The 16,572-nt window shown below is 54.0% G+C and overlaps 1 protein-coding gene across 2 annotated transcripts in view; it reads left to right on the forward strand.

Annotated features, from left to right (window-relative positions):
* The first annotated feature begins 948 nt into the window (after positions 1-948).
* The window catches only part of CDH22 (cadherin 22), a 74,944-nt gene continuing 59,320 nt past the window's right edge, over positions 949-16,572 (forward strand). For both annotated transcript variants that reach the window (XM_024128543.2, XM_024128544.2), the window contains exons 1-2: positions 949-1,197; positions 11,364-11,658. In XM_024128543.2, the coding sequence (XP_023984311.1) occupies positions 949-1,197; positions 11,364-11,658 (544 nt within the window). The remainder of the gene's footprint in view (positions 1,198-11,363; positions 11,659-16,572) is intronic.

Here is a 16,572-nt window from a genome sequence, read left to right on the forward strand (position 1 = left end):
GCCTTCCCTGGGCCCCGGGTTTGGATGGAATGACCTCTCTGTGCTGCTGTGGGGAGGCAGGAGTGGTGGGTGGTGGGCTGCGTGCTGGACTCTGTGCCCCCAGGAGGCCTGGGTCCTGGGAGCTCTTGAAGACCCCTTCTGGAAGGGGCAGCTTCCTCTCTAGGATGGGGGTTTTCTATGGGGTGGGCTGGGCTGGAGAGATTGTCAGCCAGGGGCCAGGGAAAGCAGCTCATAAGGTCCCTGCCCCTGTGGGCACCCGGGCTGGCCCAGAACCACCAAGAAAGGGCCGGATGCGGGGGCTGTGAGGAAAAGGGGCGTGCTGGGAGAGCGGGGGAGAGGCGAGGTGTGCGATGGGAGTGGAAAGGAAGCATCCAGGGCTGGGGGAGGGGGAGGGGCAGGGCTACTAGGCCTCGGGCCAAGAAGGCAGGAACCACTCTGTCTTGTTTGCCCCACGCTGCACAGTGCCAGGCACATGGTAGGTGTTTAATTAGTACCTAAAGGACAAAAAGGTAGACCCAACCTGCCCTGTCCCCGCAGAGAGCCTCCTCTGATGTCTTCTTGTTTTTCTCGCAGGCTCCTGGCCCGGACGGCCTCTCGTCCCCGAAGGACCCCTGCGCTCAGGGACCATGGCGCACCCCAGACTCCGGAGCTGCCAAGGCGCTGCCTGGTGATCCGGCCTCGGCGGCGCCAGGGGGGCGCGGGCGGGGACCCCGGGGGGCCGTCCATGCCCCGGGTGCGGCCGCGCCCCCTCCCCCTCCAGCCGGGCGCCTCCACGGCTGGGCGGCGTTCAGGGCCGCGGGCCTGTCCGGGTGCCCCGTCGGGGGCGGCGCCCCGGAGGCCGCGCTGAGGCCACCATGTGACACGGCGCCGCTCCGTCCTGCCACCAAGCGGCGACGCCCCGGTACCTCCCGTCCATGCTCCTGGGCCCGGGCCCCTCGCAGGCCAAGCATGAGGCCGCGGCCCGACGGTCCGGGGCTCCGGGTGGGAGCGGCGCTGTCGCCCGCGCTGCTGCTGCTGCTGCTGCTGCCGCCGCCGCCGCCGGGACCCCTGTGGGCGGCGGGCACGCCTGCGCCCTCGGCGTCCGGGGCTGCGCAGAACGGCGCGCCGGGCGCGGGCCGCGTGAAGCGCGGCTGGGTGTGGAACCAGTTCTTCGTGGTGGAAGAGTACACGGGCACCGAGCCCCTGTACGTGGGCAAGGTAAAGTGGGACCCCGCACCCGCTGTCCCGCGCCCGGGACCCCGGAGACGCCCGCTGGTAGACGCAAGGGACCCCAGTTCCCCTCCCCCGCTAAATCCCAGTCCCTGCTGCCTCCTGCCAGCTGCCCCTGGTGAGGAGCAGACAATAGGGTCATCACGCTGCTCCCTTCCCTACTCCACATCCTTCTCTAGTCCCTCTTCCTTCTGCATCTTAGAGCAGAGAGTACTAGTAGGGAGGGAAAGCCAGTCCATCTTGTAGCTAGATGCATCTAGAATGGAGAAACGAGTTTGCAAATCTAATCATGTCACACACGAACCGTCCCCACTGTGTTTAAAATTCTTCAGTAGCTTCCCATGCCCTTGAGGTCAAATCCAGATTCCCTCCCGCTGCTTGCAGAGATCCGGCTTCTCCTCCAGCCTCATCTGCTGCCACGCTCGCTCTGAGTTTCCGACCACAACACCCTTCTGATGCCCTTCTGATGGCCCCTCCGATGCTCCCACAGGCTCCTGCCAGCCCCGTCCCCTCTTATCTAGATTGTTTGCCTCCCTCAACTGCTCTGTCCTGCTCCGTTCTACTACTGCTGCTTACTTTATCTCACACTCAGGCCTCTGCTCAAACGCCACTTCTCAAAGAAGCTGCCCCTCACCACACCAGGCTGGGACAGAACCCTCTGCATGTAGCCATCCCTCCCTGTTATGTGCCCTCCTAGGTCCTTGTACCTTTCCTTCATAACACTTAACTATGCGTGTGTTTGTTTGATTACGCAGTTAATGCATGTCTTTCCTATTAGATTGTGCGTTTTGCTCACCATAAAATCCCTAGTGCCTAGCACAGACATTGCTCATAAACTGTTCATTGAGTGAATGAATGAATGAATGAATGAAAGCTGCTTTCTCAAACTCTCTGAGTAAATGTTGCTTAACGTGGCGGAAGATCTGTGCCCTAAGAGTATAAGGAGTTGAGAAGGACTTTTGTTCATCTGTTTAATCCCTGAGCCCCTCATGGGTGCAATGCTGGAGAGGCAGAGACAAGTGAGATCCAGCCTTTGCCATTTGGGGGCTCCCCAGAGTGGCAAAGACACCCTGGTACATAAAAAGCTTCACAGGTCAGCACCTGGCACTGAGTAGGCATTTAATAAGTGGTTATGTGTTGGCTGGCTTCATGGAAGTGTTTTCTAAATGCCTGAGCTGGGTTTTGATGTATGAGTAGGAGTTTGGGCTGATGAGGAAGAGGGCATAGCCTATCAAAAGACATGGAGGCCTGACGGAACCTGGCATTTTCAGAGACTTGTCCGCAGTTGAGATGTTGAGGTGGAGGGTGTTTATAGGGCAGGAAAAGCAGCGCAGTGCCCAGGGACAGTTCTCAGGCTTCTGCCAAGGCCAGTCAGCTTTCCAGGAAGTTTTGGTCAGCAGAGGTGAGGGCACCAACTGTGGAATTTCCTGTGTGCTTAAATGAGTCTGAGAATTGGGAGGCTGAGCAAGCTGCTCAGTTCAAGGCTCATGGCTCAGGACCCTCGACAAGGAGGAGAGGAAAGTTTGATGTAAACTTGTGGGTTTGTCTTGCAGGAAACCCAGATTCTCACTGGTCTAGATACAGTCATCCCTGGTCCTTGGCTACTCTCCCCTCCATACATGTGGCTGAAGTTGATCCCCACAACAGAGCAAAGTGAAGATTTGACAGAGCACAGAGAGGTTCATGTCTCTGCTCAAGGTCACCCAGCAAACTAGTGGCAGAGCCTAGGACTCCTGACTCCCAGCCAGGGCAGTGAGATGGTGGGGCTGGTAGAATGGGGTGAGGGGAGGGGGAAGGAGGAACCAGTGCCAGCTGGGCAATAGCTAATGGTGAGGTAGCTAGGGATGCAGACTTTGGAGCCAGACACGCCTGAGCTCGAGGCCCGGTTCTGCCAACCAAGCCATTAACCGTATAACCTGAAACAATTTACTTCACCTCTCTGGACCTCAGTCGCTTCGTCTGTAAAAGTGGGGCTAGGGGAGCCCACTTCCAAGGGTTGTCGAAAGGATTAAAGAAGAAAACTGAGCACAGAAAGTGTTCGGCCTGTGGCCTGGTTGTTTGTTTATTGTTGTTTTCTCATTATTCCCACGTGAAGCACTTCACCCTTAAACTGCAAGGTAGAAATCGTTCCCTTTTGTGGGCAAGGAACTCGAGGTGCAGAGAGGGCAGGCAGACAGCGGGCAAGTGGCTTAGCCAGGATTGGAACCTGTGTTCTGATTCTCCAAACATCTCCAAGGCCTCCAGGCCTGGGAGAGAGATTTTGGTCCAGGAAAGCCCAGAAAGTCAGGGAAGGACTCTGACACATCTTCCTGAATGTCAGCTGTGGTGGTCTCAGGCACCTCAGCCCCCTTGTCTACCCGGAAGCTGGGGCTCTGAGAAGGCTTCCTCAGCTGCTCACCTCCTGAAAAGATGAGAGAAACCAGCCGCTGACTCACCACTTCCAACCTGCATCCACCTATAGCCATTATCTTCATGAGTCAAACGCCACCCCTATTGCCTTGAACCATAGTCTGTCGGCGATGGGGGGACCCTAGTAAGTCCCTGCCTTAGAAGATGGGGAAGCTGAGGCTAGAGGCAGAGAACATCATACCAAGGCCAGTTAGCTTTCCAGAGAGTTTTGATTAGCAGAGATGGGGTGAGACCAACACGGTGGTAGAACCAACCCCAAGAGACAAGGCTCTCCTGACACCGGGTCTGGGCCCAGTGCAATTTTAAAAAAAATTTTCATTGGAGTATAGTTGATTTACAATGTTGTACAGCTGTACAGCAAAGTGAGTCAGTTATACATATATCCACTCTTCTTTTTTTTAATTTATTTATTTATTTTTGGCTGTGTTGGGTCTTCGTTTCTGTGCGAGCGCTTTCTCTAGTTGCGGCGAGCGGGGGTCACTCTTCATTGTGGCGCGCGGGCCTCTCACTGTCGCGGCCTCTCTTGTTGCGGAGCACAGGCTCCAGACGCGCAGGCTCAGTAGTTGTGGCTCACGGGCCCGGTTGCTCCGCGGCATGTGGGATCTTCCCAGACCAGGGCTCGAACCCGTGTCCCCTGCATTGGCAGGCAGATTCTCAACCACTGCACCACCAGGGAAGCCCTAGCCACTCTTTTTTATATTCTTTTCCCATATAGATCATTACAGATTATTGAGTAGAGTTCCCTGTGCTGTACAATACCGTCCTATATTAAGCATCTTCTATGAGCCAAGCACTGTGCCCGGCCCTGGGGGTCCTCTCCTCACAGCAGCCTCTCGCAGCATCCCCAGTGCTGCCATGACCACGTTATCTTCCCCCTCCATCATCTTCACCCAGAGCCCCTCCTTGCTTACTCTCAAGGCCACCTCCAGAAAAGCACTCCATGCAGGAAGGAGAGAGAAGTTTCCATCTCTTTGCAAACATGTGCCCAAAGCACCCTTTCTTATGAAAGATGGTATAGTGTGTGGTTCAGGGGGGCCAACCAGAGCCAGACTGCCAAGGCTCAAAATCCCAGCTCTGGCACATTATTTAACCTCTGTGTGCCTTAGTTTCTTTATCTGCTGAGCGAGGCTATACCTGGCACCTCCTCAAAGAGTTGCGGTGAGGATCCAATGAGTTAGCCTATGTCAGGAACCTGGAGAGCACCTCGTATGTGCTCAGTAAGTATTCGCTTTTATTATGATGGGTCTCACCTGTTATTTCCACCACCTAGAGTATGCATAGACATTATGAACCCCTGCCCCCAATCCCGAAAGCCTTCTGGGCAACCTGATGTCCTAGTTTCTCACCACAAAGTAGAGGGATGTGGTTGCCAGCCCATCCCTCGCTCTAGGAATATGAGCTCGGCCTTTTAAAAAAACCACCTGTCCCCTTTCCAGCCAAGTCCCACATTTGTTCGAGTGGTCGTGTGCGTGCATATGCACACACACACACTCATACCACGCTCTCTCGCTCTTCAGGGAAAAAGGACTTCTCCACGGTTTCAGTTAATTCACTGCTTCCCGGTCCCCCGCCCCAGGGAGCCATAGGGAGCATCTGTCCTTGCCGAATTCCAAAGGTAGCTTAGCAACAGCACCATCAGCCGGGTGAACCCCGGGGAACCCAACGGTAAACCTCTTTTACAACTGCCTCCTCCATCACTCACCGCCAGGCTCCTGTCGGCACCTGCAGGAACCACCGGCCCCCGTGGTTGTCACCAGGGCGCCACGCCAACAGCTTCCTCTGCTGTCCTGCCCCCCCCTACTCTCCACCCCCGGCAGCCTGGCTCACCTCTTCCCCTCACCTTCTCACAACACCCACCCTCAAAGCAACCTACCAACATTTCCATACAATCTGGGTACTTGGACTAATCCCTTTTCTGAACTGTAATTTCCCCCGAGGCTTCTGTCAGCTGGATGTGGATTTTGTAGGATTTTTAATTTCTTTTTTTTTTTTTTTAAAGAGAGAATTATGGGGTCAGCACTTAGGACCAACTCCTGTGGGCGGTGAGATCTATTTTAGATATACGGCAGGATTAAGGTGAGGAGGAGAGCAGATTTAATTAAGTTGCTAATATTTAAAGAAAATTGATGAACTCCTGGTTTACGAGTAGCACAGGTATGAGCAAACCCCTCGTTCCAGGGGAGGCTTTTTATTTGATTTGCTTTCCGTTTAAATCCTGGACTCGTTTTATTTGTGTAGCCGCACTGTCCGTTTAATTGTCTTTAATAAGGAAAACGTATCTCTGCTCGCATTTAATTTTGATTTAATTAGGAGGAAGTAATTAATGGCCTCGTAAATCCCATTTTTCAGCCCCCCAGGATGAGAAGCCGTCACTCTTGGTGTTTTTCATGTTGTTTATGATCCAGGGCTGGGGCTTAGGGAGGGGGAATTCCCTCAGGGGCTGTCTACACTCGATGCAGAGAAAAGAACCCAGGATGTGGAGCCAGACAGGCCTCGGGCTGCCTCTTGTTAACTGTGTGGCTTTAAGTACGATATGGGCCCTCTCTGAGCCTCAGCTTGCCGATCTGTACAATGGGGAGAGGATAATCTCTGAGTCACAAGATCATTATGAGCTATCAAGGAGGTAACAGTAGGGGGTCTAGAAGTGTGACCAGTGACTGACCTTCCTCGTCTAGCTCATGTGCACCTGGGATTTAACAGAGTGACTGGATCCTCCAGAAATCCCAGCAGACAGTTGGAGAATTCTAATGACAGTTGTATATTTCATTATTCACGTATTCAGTGTTTGGTGCTGTGGCCTATCCTGGGAACCAGGGAACGATGAACAGCCATACGCTTGATCCTCAGGGAGCTCACCGTCTCTCACACACACACACACACACACACACACACACACACACACACGCACTCACACTCATCTGTCCCACTCCCCCTGTATTTTCTCTGCATGCATTGTCAGGACAGCTAGCGTGTGCCAGGCGTGGGGAGTTCAGACAAAGACAAGTCAAAGTTAGTCCCTGCCCCTGAGCCCCATGACGACTGAGGAGACAGATTGCAACACGAAGGGGAGTGCACACACACACACACACACACACACACACACACACACGCACTCACACTCATCTGTCCCACTCCCCCTGTATTTTCTCTGCATGCATTGTCAGGACAGCTAGCGTGTGCCAGGCGTGGGGAGTTCAGACAAAGACAAGTCAAAGTTAGTCCCTGCCCCTGAGCCCCATGACGACTGAGGAGACAGATTGCAACACGAAGGGGAGTGTGGAGCAGAGGGGAGTGTGCATGGGACAGGGGTACAGAGCAGCAGGAGGGCAAATGGGAAGGCATCTGGGAGGGCTGCCTGAAGGAGGAAACAAGCTGAGTTTAAAAGACAAGAAGATATTGCATGATGGCCCCTGTGTCTCCAGTGGGTCAGGATTTGAGCCTATCGTTCTTGTGTCAGAAGATGGGGGGATGAACTAGGTGACCCTCAATCTCTTCTAAGACCAGGTGCCAGGAGAGGAGAGAAAACTCATCTTCACTGAGCACTTACTATGTGCCAGGAGCTCCCACATATTATCTGATGAATCTTTGGACTCTGTGGGGAAGCATTATCAGTTTCATTTATAGATGAGAAAACTGAGGCTCAGAGGAGGGTAGCCTCTTGCTCAGGGCCAGGCAACAAGTGGGTGACAAAGCTGACGCTGGCACCCGGCCATTGCTGAATACAAGGCCCATCACCTCTCCTGATTTGTGTCGTGAAGTCCTTTTCCAAATGATGAAATAGAGGCTCAGATTGAAAAGGCCGCCGATAACCATGGCCTGCGGGTACAGGGTGGTACAGGCCTCTCCCCCAGCCGTGAAGCCCAGTGAATGCCCTGTAGCCTACTCCATCTTCCTTTCTCCCGCTTCTTTAGCCAGAAACATTGCAAGTGGACTAACCAGGTTCCAAAGGCTGCAGAGGGACCAACCTGCGCTTTGGAATCAAACAGAACTAAGCCCATTCTCGGTCTGTTCACCTGGAAAATGGGGAGATATTTATGTATGCCACAAAATTAAATTTCTGCAGAGGCCTGCAATCCGGCACATAGTAGGCGCTCGGTAAATAAGAGCACCGTCCTGCGGCCTCATAGCTGAGATTCTTGAGAAATATCGTCCTGGAGTAGAACCACAGGCACTTCCTCTCCACTCCAGAGCCAGGACCCAGGCAGGTGGGGCGAGCAGCCCCAACCCAGCCCAAATCTGCAGCTCTGAGCTCTTAGCTTCTCCGCAGGCCGACCAGCCCCGTTCGGACTCTGCAGTCCCCAGAGAGTAGCCACTGGACCCCACTGTGAGCTCTGTGTCGTGCTTCACAGAAGAATATCAGTGACATCACTACTGGGTTCCACCCCCTCCTCCCCCATCCTCAATGGTAGGTGATCCCTGGCCAGGGTCTGAGATAAAATGTCAAGGGCGGCAGGAACATGATGGAGACAGAAAGGGAAGGAGACAGCCACTTACAGAGTGTGTAGGTCATTACCAACATGCTCACGTTTCATCTTCACCACACCTGTGCGAGGTAGGACCTGATCTGATTTCTCAGGTGGAAAAACAGACCCAGAAGGGTAAAATTAACAAGCCATGCAGGTTGATCACAACATTAGTGAGCCACGGGATCAGGAGATTGGCTTCCTGCACTTAGCTGGGTGACAAAGCAAATGACCTCCCCTCCCTGTGCCTCAGTTTCCTCATCTGAGAAATGGGATTAATAATAATGTTTCATAGGGCGGTGATGAAGACTAATAAGATTACAGGTGTTAAGCATTCCCCCAAATGGTATCTATTCTACCACACTCCTCGGGAATGTTTACTGATTAAATAAAAGCCCGCAACAGGTCTGATTGGGAAGTGGGTGGAGGCACCCTAAAAGGGAACACGTTTGCTCTCTCCTGTCCCCAGCTCCCCTGGGCAAAGGTGGAGGAAGAGCATAAACAGCAAACAGGAGAGACAGGTCTCCTCATCCCCAGCACTGCCGATGATTCAGGGCTGATGTCTTGAGATAATTTTATTGGGGGTATTAAACTGACTTATGAGGTTTTTACAATCCATCCACTTATGAGAAATCTATTAACAGTAACTGGACAGGAAGAAGGCTTCTCAGTGGAGCCCAGGACGGGCATTAATTGGGGCAATCTATAACAGGACAGGGACCCGGAAAGGTTCCACCCAACGCCTCCATTTACTCCCTGCAATTTCTGCTGAGAATCAGCAGACTCGCCAAAAAGAGAGAGATGCCCATTAATCGGCTAATGAAATATGAAAATGTTTATGGGCCATTCAATCTTCCAAATGGCACTTCTGTAATCCACCTTTCAGACACAAAGTTCCACCAGCAGAATTTATACTCAGGCTCCTCCTGCATGGCAGGGGGTGGGCTTTCATCCCTCTTCATGGTGACTTCATTGGCACCTGTTATCCTGCTGCGTGGGCTGGGGTACATGCCGTCCTGGCCCGAAAGGAGCCTTAGGGATTTTCTTGTTCACGCCCCATCTTTGCGGAAGCTTAGAGAGGAGCAGGGACCTGCCCAAGGTCACCAGCTTCATGGATGCATTTTCCTCTGCTCAGAGCTGCCTCAGAGATTTGGACGTTGAAGGATAAGGACTTGGGTGTTTCTATTTGGGAGAACAGTCCTTTTGCTGGCTCCTTGCCCAGGAGATCTCAGTGCAGTGAAAACAGCCTGGATTCTGGAGCTTAACAGTGCCTGGATTAAATCCCAGTTATATATAGCTAACATTTAGTAATAATATAATAATAACGATAGCTACCGTTTATGGGACACTAATTATGTCACAGGCAGGGCTGATTTTCAGCTAGTACAAACTGGTGTAGTTGTGTCGGTTGTTCAAATAGTGAAAAAGCTCCCTACCTGTGGTAAATAGTCCGTTTCCTCTCCCTTGCCTCAGCTTCCTCAGCCCCTCCGACCTCTCTGTGATCCAGCATCCGCAGGGTTCCCACCTGAACCAGCAGGGGCCCTGCTGCAGTACCACTCCATGGGCAGTGCCTCCGCCGGGCTGGCCGTCACATATTGTGTCACCTGGTGCCAGGCAGGTGCTAAGGGCTTTATGTGGACTTTACACTCAATTAGCCCTCCAGTACCTCTAGAAGGAGGTGCTATTATGACCCACGTGTTAGAGAGGAGGCAGCTGAGGCCCAGAGAGGTACAGTGACTTGTGCAAGGACTCACAGGCAGGTGATGCTGGAGCCGAGGCTGGACCAGGCAGGGCTGCCTCTTCTGCCTCCATGGGCTCCTCCCAGGAGGCTTGAGGATGGAGTGAGAAAGCCCAGGCTGTGGACCAGGCCGGTTCCTCCAGCAGTCTGACCTTGAGCAAATCATCCTATTTCTCTAATCCTCAGCGGGAAAATGAAAAAAAAAAAAAATCTGCAAAATGAAGATAGCAAAACCTACTCTAGTAGGGATTTTTTTAAAATATTTATTTTATTTGTTCTTATTTATTTTTTTTTTTTAGGCTGTGTCGGGTCTTAGTTGCAGCACGCGGGATCTTTCGTTGCGGCACGTGGGCTCTTCGTTGCAGCGCGCGGGCTTCTCTCTAGCTGTGGCACACGGGTTCTAGAGCGCGTGGGCTCTGTAGTTAGCGGCCCGCGGGCTCTCTCGTTGAGGCGCGCAAGCTCAGTAGTTGTGGCGCGCGGGCTTAATTGCCCCGCGGCATGTGGGAACCTAGTTCCCCCACCAGGGATCCAACCCGCATCCCTTGCATTGGAAGGTGGATTCTTTACCACTGGACCACCAGGGACGTGCCCTAGTAGGGATTTTTTCTTTTTAAAGAACTCTGAACCAGAGAAGTATGGAAATTGCTTAGTACACTGCCTGGCACATGGTTGGTGCTCCTCCAGTTTGCATCCCCTTTCCCCCTCTGTCCCTCCACTCCCTGTCCCCACCATGTGCCAAGCCCTGAGGCTGGCTCTCCAGGTACCAGATGAGTAAGAAAATACCTCCGGGGGCTAAGAGACTAGGGATCCTGGACCTATAACTCAGAGTGAGGTCATGGACAGCAGCTTGGAAATTGGTTAGGAATGCAAATTCTGAGGCTCCACCCCAGACCTCCTGGGTCAGAATCTGCTTTTTACCAGGATCTTCAGGTGATTTGCATGCACATTAAGATTTGAGAAGCATGGCTACAGCAATCCTACAGACCGAACATGATAACGATGACTTGCTGTATTGCAAAGATCTGGGAGGGGAATGGTGGGGTTGGAGGTAGGGGCAGGGAGGGAGCCCATAAACGCTTTTGGGAAGAGGTGGCGTCTGAACCGAGCCTCGCAGGATGAGTAGACTTTCAGTAGACAGAGAAATAAGGACAGGGCGCTCGAGGAAGCAGCAGAGAGCTGTGGAAGTGGGTCTGATTTCTTTGTCAGGGCGATAGGGAGCCATGGAAGAGTTGCAGGCGGGGGAGGACGTGTTCAGATCTGCCCCTGAGGCTGACAGCTCTGGCTGCAGAGGGGAAGGTAGATTACAGGGGCAGGGCTGGAGCAGGAAGAGCCATGGCGGGCTAGTGAAACACTCCAGACCAGACAGTGAGGCCTGGGACTGGGATGCTGAGCAACTTCCCCAGCCTCAGTGTCTTCGCTGAAGAATGGGTGTGTCACAGAAGAGATGTGCTTAGGCGCAGGCCCCCAGTGGGACTTGGGCCGGGGGAGCGCCAAGAGGAGCTCCCACCCCAGCCTCCACCCTGCCTTCCTCCCTGCCTCCCCAGATCCACTCGGACTCAGACGAGGGTGACGGGGCCATCAAGTACACCATCTCAGGCGAGGGCGCTGGCACCATCTTCCTGATCGATGAGCTGACGGGCGACATCCACGCCATGGAGCGCCTGGACCGGGAGCAGAAAACCTTCTACACGCTGCGGGCTCAAGCTCGGGACCGCGCCACCAACCGCCTGCTGGAGCCTGAGTCAGAGTTCATCATCAAGGTGCAGGACATCAATGACAGCGAGCCCCGCTTCCTGCACGGCCCCTACATTGGCAGCGTGGCCGAGCTCTCACCCACAGGTGGGCTGCCGGCTCTGAGGGGCGCGGGGAGCCGGGGAGCAGGGGAAGGGGAGCTGCCAGGTTGTGAGAAGGTGCCTGCTGCGGGGAGGGGCAGGGGAGACAGGGTACAGGTGTGAGCCCAGGTGCCCACACGGACTCAGGCACAGTCCCGGGCAGTCGCAGCTGCACTTCTGGACAGAGACACACACGTGCTCTCAGGCACGTACACGGGCACAGTCCCTATGTGGACATGGACCTGCGTGCAGACACAGAGACGTACTTGGACATGCTCATACACCCACACAGAATCACACAGGCCAAGACCCACTTACAGGCTCAGCTGTCCACCTGTACAGGGCCCGGCTCGGGCACGGCCCCATGCATGGGCAGCATTGGGACAGTCACACACACAGGCATGGCTGTCCACCTGGACACGGCCCTTCCCCTGACTTCAGCTCACCCAGACACAGCACAGCCCTTGGCCGCAGCTCCCACACAAATGCAGGCACAACCGAACATGGGCACACCTACAGCCTAAATCAACCAGAGTGGGCATAGCTGAAACAAGACCCCACCACAGAACCAGACTTGCCCTCACACTAGACACAGCTACATGCAACGTCACCCAGGAAACAGCCCCTCACATGGATGCGGCTTATGCACAGACACCTACCTAGACACAGGCAAAAGCCACAGCCAGACATTTTTACCATCCTGGGGTCGGGCTTCACCAGAGTGTAGCCGCAGACCGGCATGGGCGCAGCCAGACGCGACAACCTCCAGACAGCTTCCTCCACGGCCCACAGGGAGCCCCAGTACACCAAGACCCAGACACCTGGGGACACAGGCTCACAGAGGTGGCCGAGCCCCCGGACACAGGTTCAGCCGCCTCTACCCAGGTGTGGCTGCAAACACCAGGGGCACCGCACACACACAGTTGTAATAGAAAAGGCAGGGCACACACCGAAACACACATCTGCAAGAAGCCTTCAGACCCAGCCATCCTCAGAAACACATCTGCACAGCAGCGGGACACTGAAAGGAAAGGTTGGACGAATCTGCCTTCCCCCACCGTGGGGCCCACAGGTAGTGGAATGACCATCAAGGTCCCACCTAGCCGAGGGCTCCTGGTAGGAGCTGGAGTCGTGGCGTGAGGGGCAAGCCAGTAGCTGCCACCTTCCCCACCGCGTTAGGCTAAGTCACCTGCAAGCCAGACTGGACAGGGAGCAGTGGCCCTAGGTCCTAGAACACGTCCTGTCGCTGACATACTGTGGCCAAGGGCTTGGCACTGCCTCTCACTTGGCCTTCCAGCTCTGCAGCTACATGTCAGAGGCTGGGGGAATTTGGGTTCTTGGGGAGGAGTGCAGTCAGCCCTGGCTTCCCCAGATTGGACCAGATCTGGCAGATTGGTGGGTAGTGAGCGGGCAGCCGGTGACAGAAGAGAAGGGAGTGGACCGGAGAAGATGGTGAGCACAAAGGAATGGTGGGAGAACAGGGAATGGCGAGGGTGTGAATGTGGGTGTGGGCTGGCATTCACACACGCACGGTGCACGCGTGCCTGGTGCGCATATGCGTCTCACACGTGCACAGGTGTGCCCCTGCACGGCCATGAAGGCCCGTGTGTGCATGTGACAGGCTATGTGTCTGTTGAACGGATTCATTCATTCATTGAGCAAATATGCATAGGCACTGGGGACACAGCGAGGAGAAGGTAGACCAGCCTCCCCGCTCTCTCACAGAGGGGACATTCTGGCCGAGGGAGACAGGCAGGAAGCAAGTTAACAGATCATGGGTCTGGGAAGATGACACTGAAGCAAAGACTTGAAAGGAGTGAGGGCATGGGCCCTAGGGAACAGCATTCCAGGCAGTGGGAACAGTACATGCAAAGGTCCCAAGGTTGAATTCCCTCTGAGGGGAAGCAGAAAAGCGACCAGATCATGCAGCCACGTGGTCATAGTCAGGGTTTTGCCGTTTAGGCTCAGCAAGCTGGGAAGTCAGTGGAGGGGCTTGTTCAGAAGAGTGACGTGGTGTGACTTAATTTTAACAGGATCCTTTGGCTGTTCCATGAAGATGAGATGGGAAGGTGGGGTAAGGGCAGAAGCAGGTTGCCCATTGAGAAGGATATTGCAGTTACCTAGGCAGGAAGTGATGGTGGCTTGGAACAAGGTGGTACCAGTAAGGGTATTAAAAAGAGGTCAACTTCTGGATATATTTCAAAAGTAGAGCTGAAGGCATTTGCTAATAGATTGGATGTGGGGCGTGAGAGAAGGAAGATTCAAGGATGACTATCGAGATTTTGACCTGGGCGATTAAATAGACGGAATCTCCATTTACCGAGATGGGAGAAACAGTGGGAGGAACAGATTTTGGGGGGACGGAGGGAAATCAGGAGTTTGGTTTCAGACCCGCTAAGTTGGAAGTATTTATCAGAAAGCCAAGGAGAGATCTCGGAAGAGGCAGTTCAGTATACGGGTTCAGCAGCAAGGTCTGAGCTAGAGAGAGAAATTTGGAGGTTGTCCATGGCAAAGACCCAGGGAGTACTTAGAACTCAATTTTGCAAGTGGGGAAACTGAGGCTCGGAGCAGGAGTGATGGGTCCAAGGTCACACAGCAAGTGAGAAGTAGCTTAAACCCCTGACTTCCCAGGTCCAGCAGCCCTCACTCCTGGACTCAAACTCTGGCCGAAGGAGACGTGGCCCTCTCCCTCTTCACCCAAAACTGAACTGCATGTTTCTGCATGGAAAAGGCCAGAAAGATGACGAGAGAGATGAGGCTGGAGAAGGAAGCTGGAATCATATGGGAAGGCCTTGAGGGGAGCACATAGCCTGGGGAAGGCTTAAGCAAGGAAGTAACGTGGGCAGACTTGCATTTTAGAAATCCCCCTCTGCTGTGGGGTGGACAGTGGATGGGGAGGAGGGGTCCAGAAGGAGGTGCAGCCCCATATGCGCCATGTTGGCTCGCCCATCACCACTTCACTCTCACTTCAACTCTGAGTGGTGGCAGGACTGATGTCAACATCCCCATTGAACAGATGGGAACACCAAGGCTCAGAGAGAGGAGAGGATGTACCCACAGTCACATAGCAAGTCAATGACTGAGCAGGTTGGGCTTGGCGCCCAGGCTGTTGGAGCAGCAAGGTTCTTGTGTCACTCGGGGGGAAAGTGAGACCGAGAAAAGGGCAAGGACTCATTCAAGGTCACCCAGAGAGTGGGAGGCAGCGCCAGCCCCCAGCTTCATGAGCACGGCCCCAAGGAGCCCCAGCCCTCCCTCACCTTCCTCTCCCGGTCCACTGACTCTGACATTCCGCTCAGGAAAAAGTGGGGACTTAACTAGGACAAGCCAGGGGAACCCAGGAGGGGGAAGGAGGAAGCAGAAATTAAATTAGTTTATTTCATTTGAGCAACTTTTTGAAGGGGAAGCAAATCCGACACGACACCGGGGTGCTTACAGAGACTCCAGGCGGCTTTGAAAATCAGTCACAATTACTGAGCCTCCTGATCTGGGCTGAGCGGGGTGGGGCCGACAAGCAGCACCAGGGTCTGGGCGGCTTCGGAGATCAGAAGGAGCAGGGACACAGCTTGGAACATGAAAGGCAGCGGCGCTCACAAATTAAACCACTCGCAGCTTAAAAGGGAAGGGAAGTGTGCCGGGGGCCTCCAATGAGCCATGCTTCTGAGGAGGGGCACGCCAGCCACGCTGAGCCTAATGCGGTGGAGCGGGTCCTGCATCTGACAGTCAGGAGGCCTGGCTCCCCGCGTGACCTTGGGAAAGTCCCTGCCCCTCTCTGGGCCCCACATTCCCTTTTGAGCACGGAGGGGGCTCATTCATGCCCGGATGTTTACTGAGTGCCTACTCTGTGCCAGGCACTGTTCCAGGCATTGGGGATTCTTAGAAAGCCTACATCTAGAGCAAGGAGAGAGACAGGAAAGAAATAAACAAGTCAACATATGAATGCACCCTGTGGTGTAAGTGCTGTGAAGAATAAGGGAATTGAGAGTTATATTGGGGGAGTGCTCTTTTAGAGGGGTCAGGGAAGGCCTTTCTTTTTTATAAGAGAACACTTGAACAAAGATCTGAAGGAACCAAGGGAATGGACAGAGGAGCTGTGTGAAACAGTGGTTTTCAAAGTTTATTGTGCATCCAGGTTACTTGGAGGACTTGTTAAACCACAGATGGCTCCCCTCTCCGCCCCAGGGTTTCTGATTCAGTAGGTCTGGGCTATTAGAAATGTTTGCATTTTTTATTTTATTTATTCATTTATTTATTTTTATTTTTATTTTTTTTGCGGTACGCGGGCCTCTCCCTGTTGTGGCCTCTCCCGTTGCGGAGCGCAGGCTCCGGACGCGCAGGCTCAGCGGCCATGGCTCACGGGCCCAGCCGCTCCGCGGCATGTGGGATCTTCCCGGACCGGGGCACGAACCCGCGTCCCCTGCATCGGCAGGCGGACTCGCCACCGCTGCGCCACCAGGGAAGCCCAAAATGTTTGCATTTTTAACAAAGATGCTGTCAAAGGTGGGGCTGATGCTACTGGTTCAGGGACCTCACTTGGAGAACCACTAAGCGAGAGGAAGAATGTTCCAGGCAGAGGGAACGGCGAGAGCAAAGGTCCTGTGGAATAATGTGTTTGGTCATGTTTGAGGAATAGCAAGGAAGTCAGTGTGGCTGAAGAGAACAGTAAATGAGGGGGAGAGGATCCAAGGAGGTCAGAAGAGGTACCGGAAGCTGGACCACGTAGGACTTTGTAGCCATTGAAAGCTTTGGTTGTACTGTGAGTGAGATAGGGAGCAGAGGAGTTATATGATCCAATGTAGATTTTTAAAAGATGATTTGGGGGCTTCCCTGGTGGTGCAGTGGTTGAGAGTCCGCCTGCCGATGCAGGGGACACGGGTTCGTGCCCCGGTCCGGGAAGATCCCACATGCCACGGAGCGGCTGGGC

Source organism: Physeter macrocephalus, chromosome 14 (assembly GCF_002837175.3).
Source record: "Physeter macrocephalus isolate SW-GA chromosome 14, ASM283717v5, whole genome shotgun sequence".
In the NCBI taxonomy this organism is placed as follows: Eukaryota; Metazoa; Chordata; class Mammalia; order Artiodactyla; family Physeteridae; genus Physeter; species Physeter macrocephalus.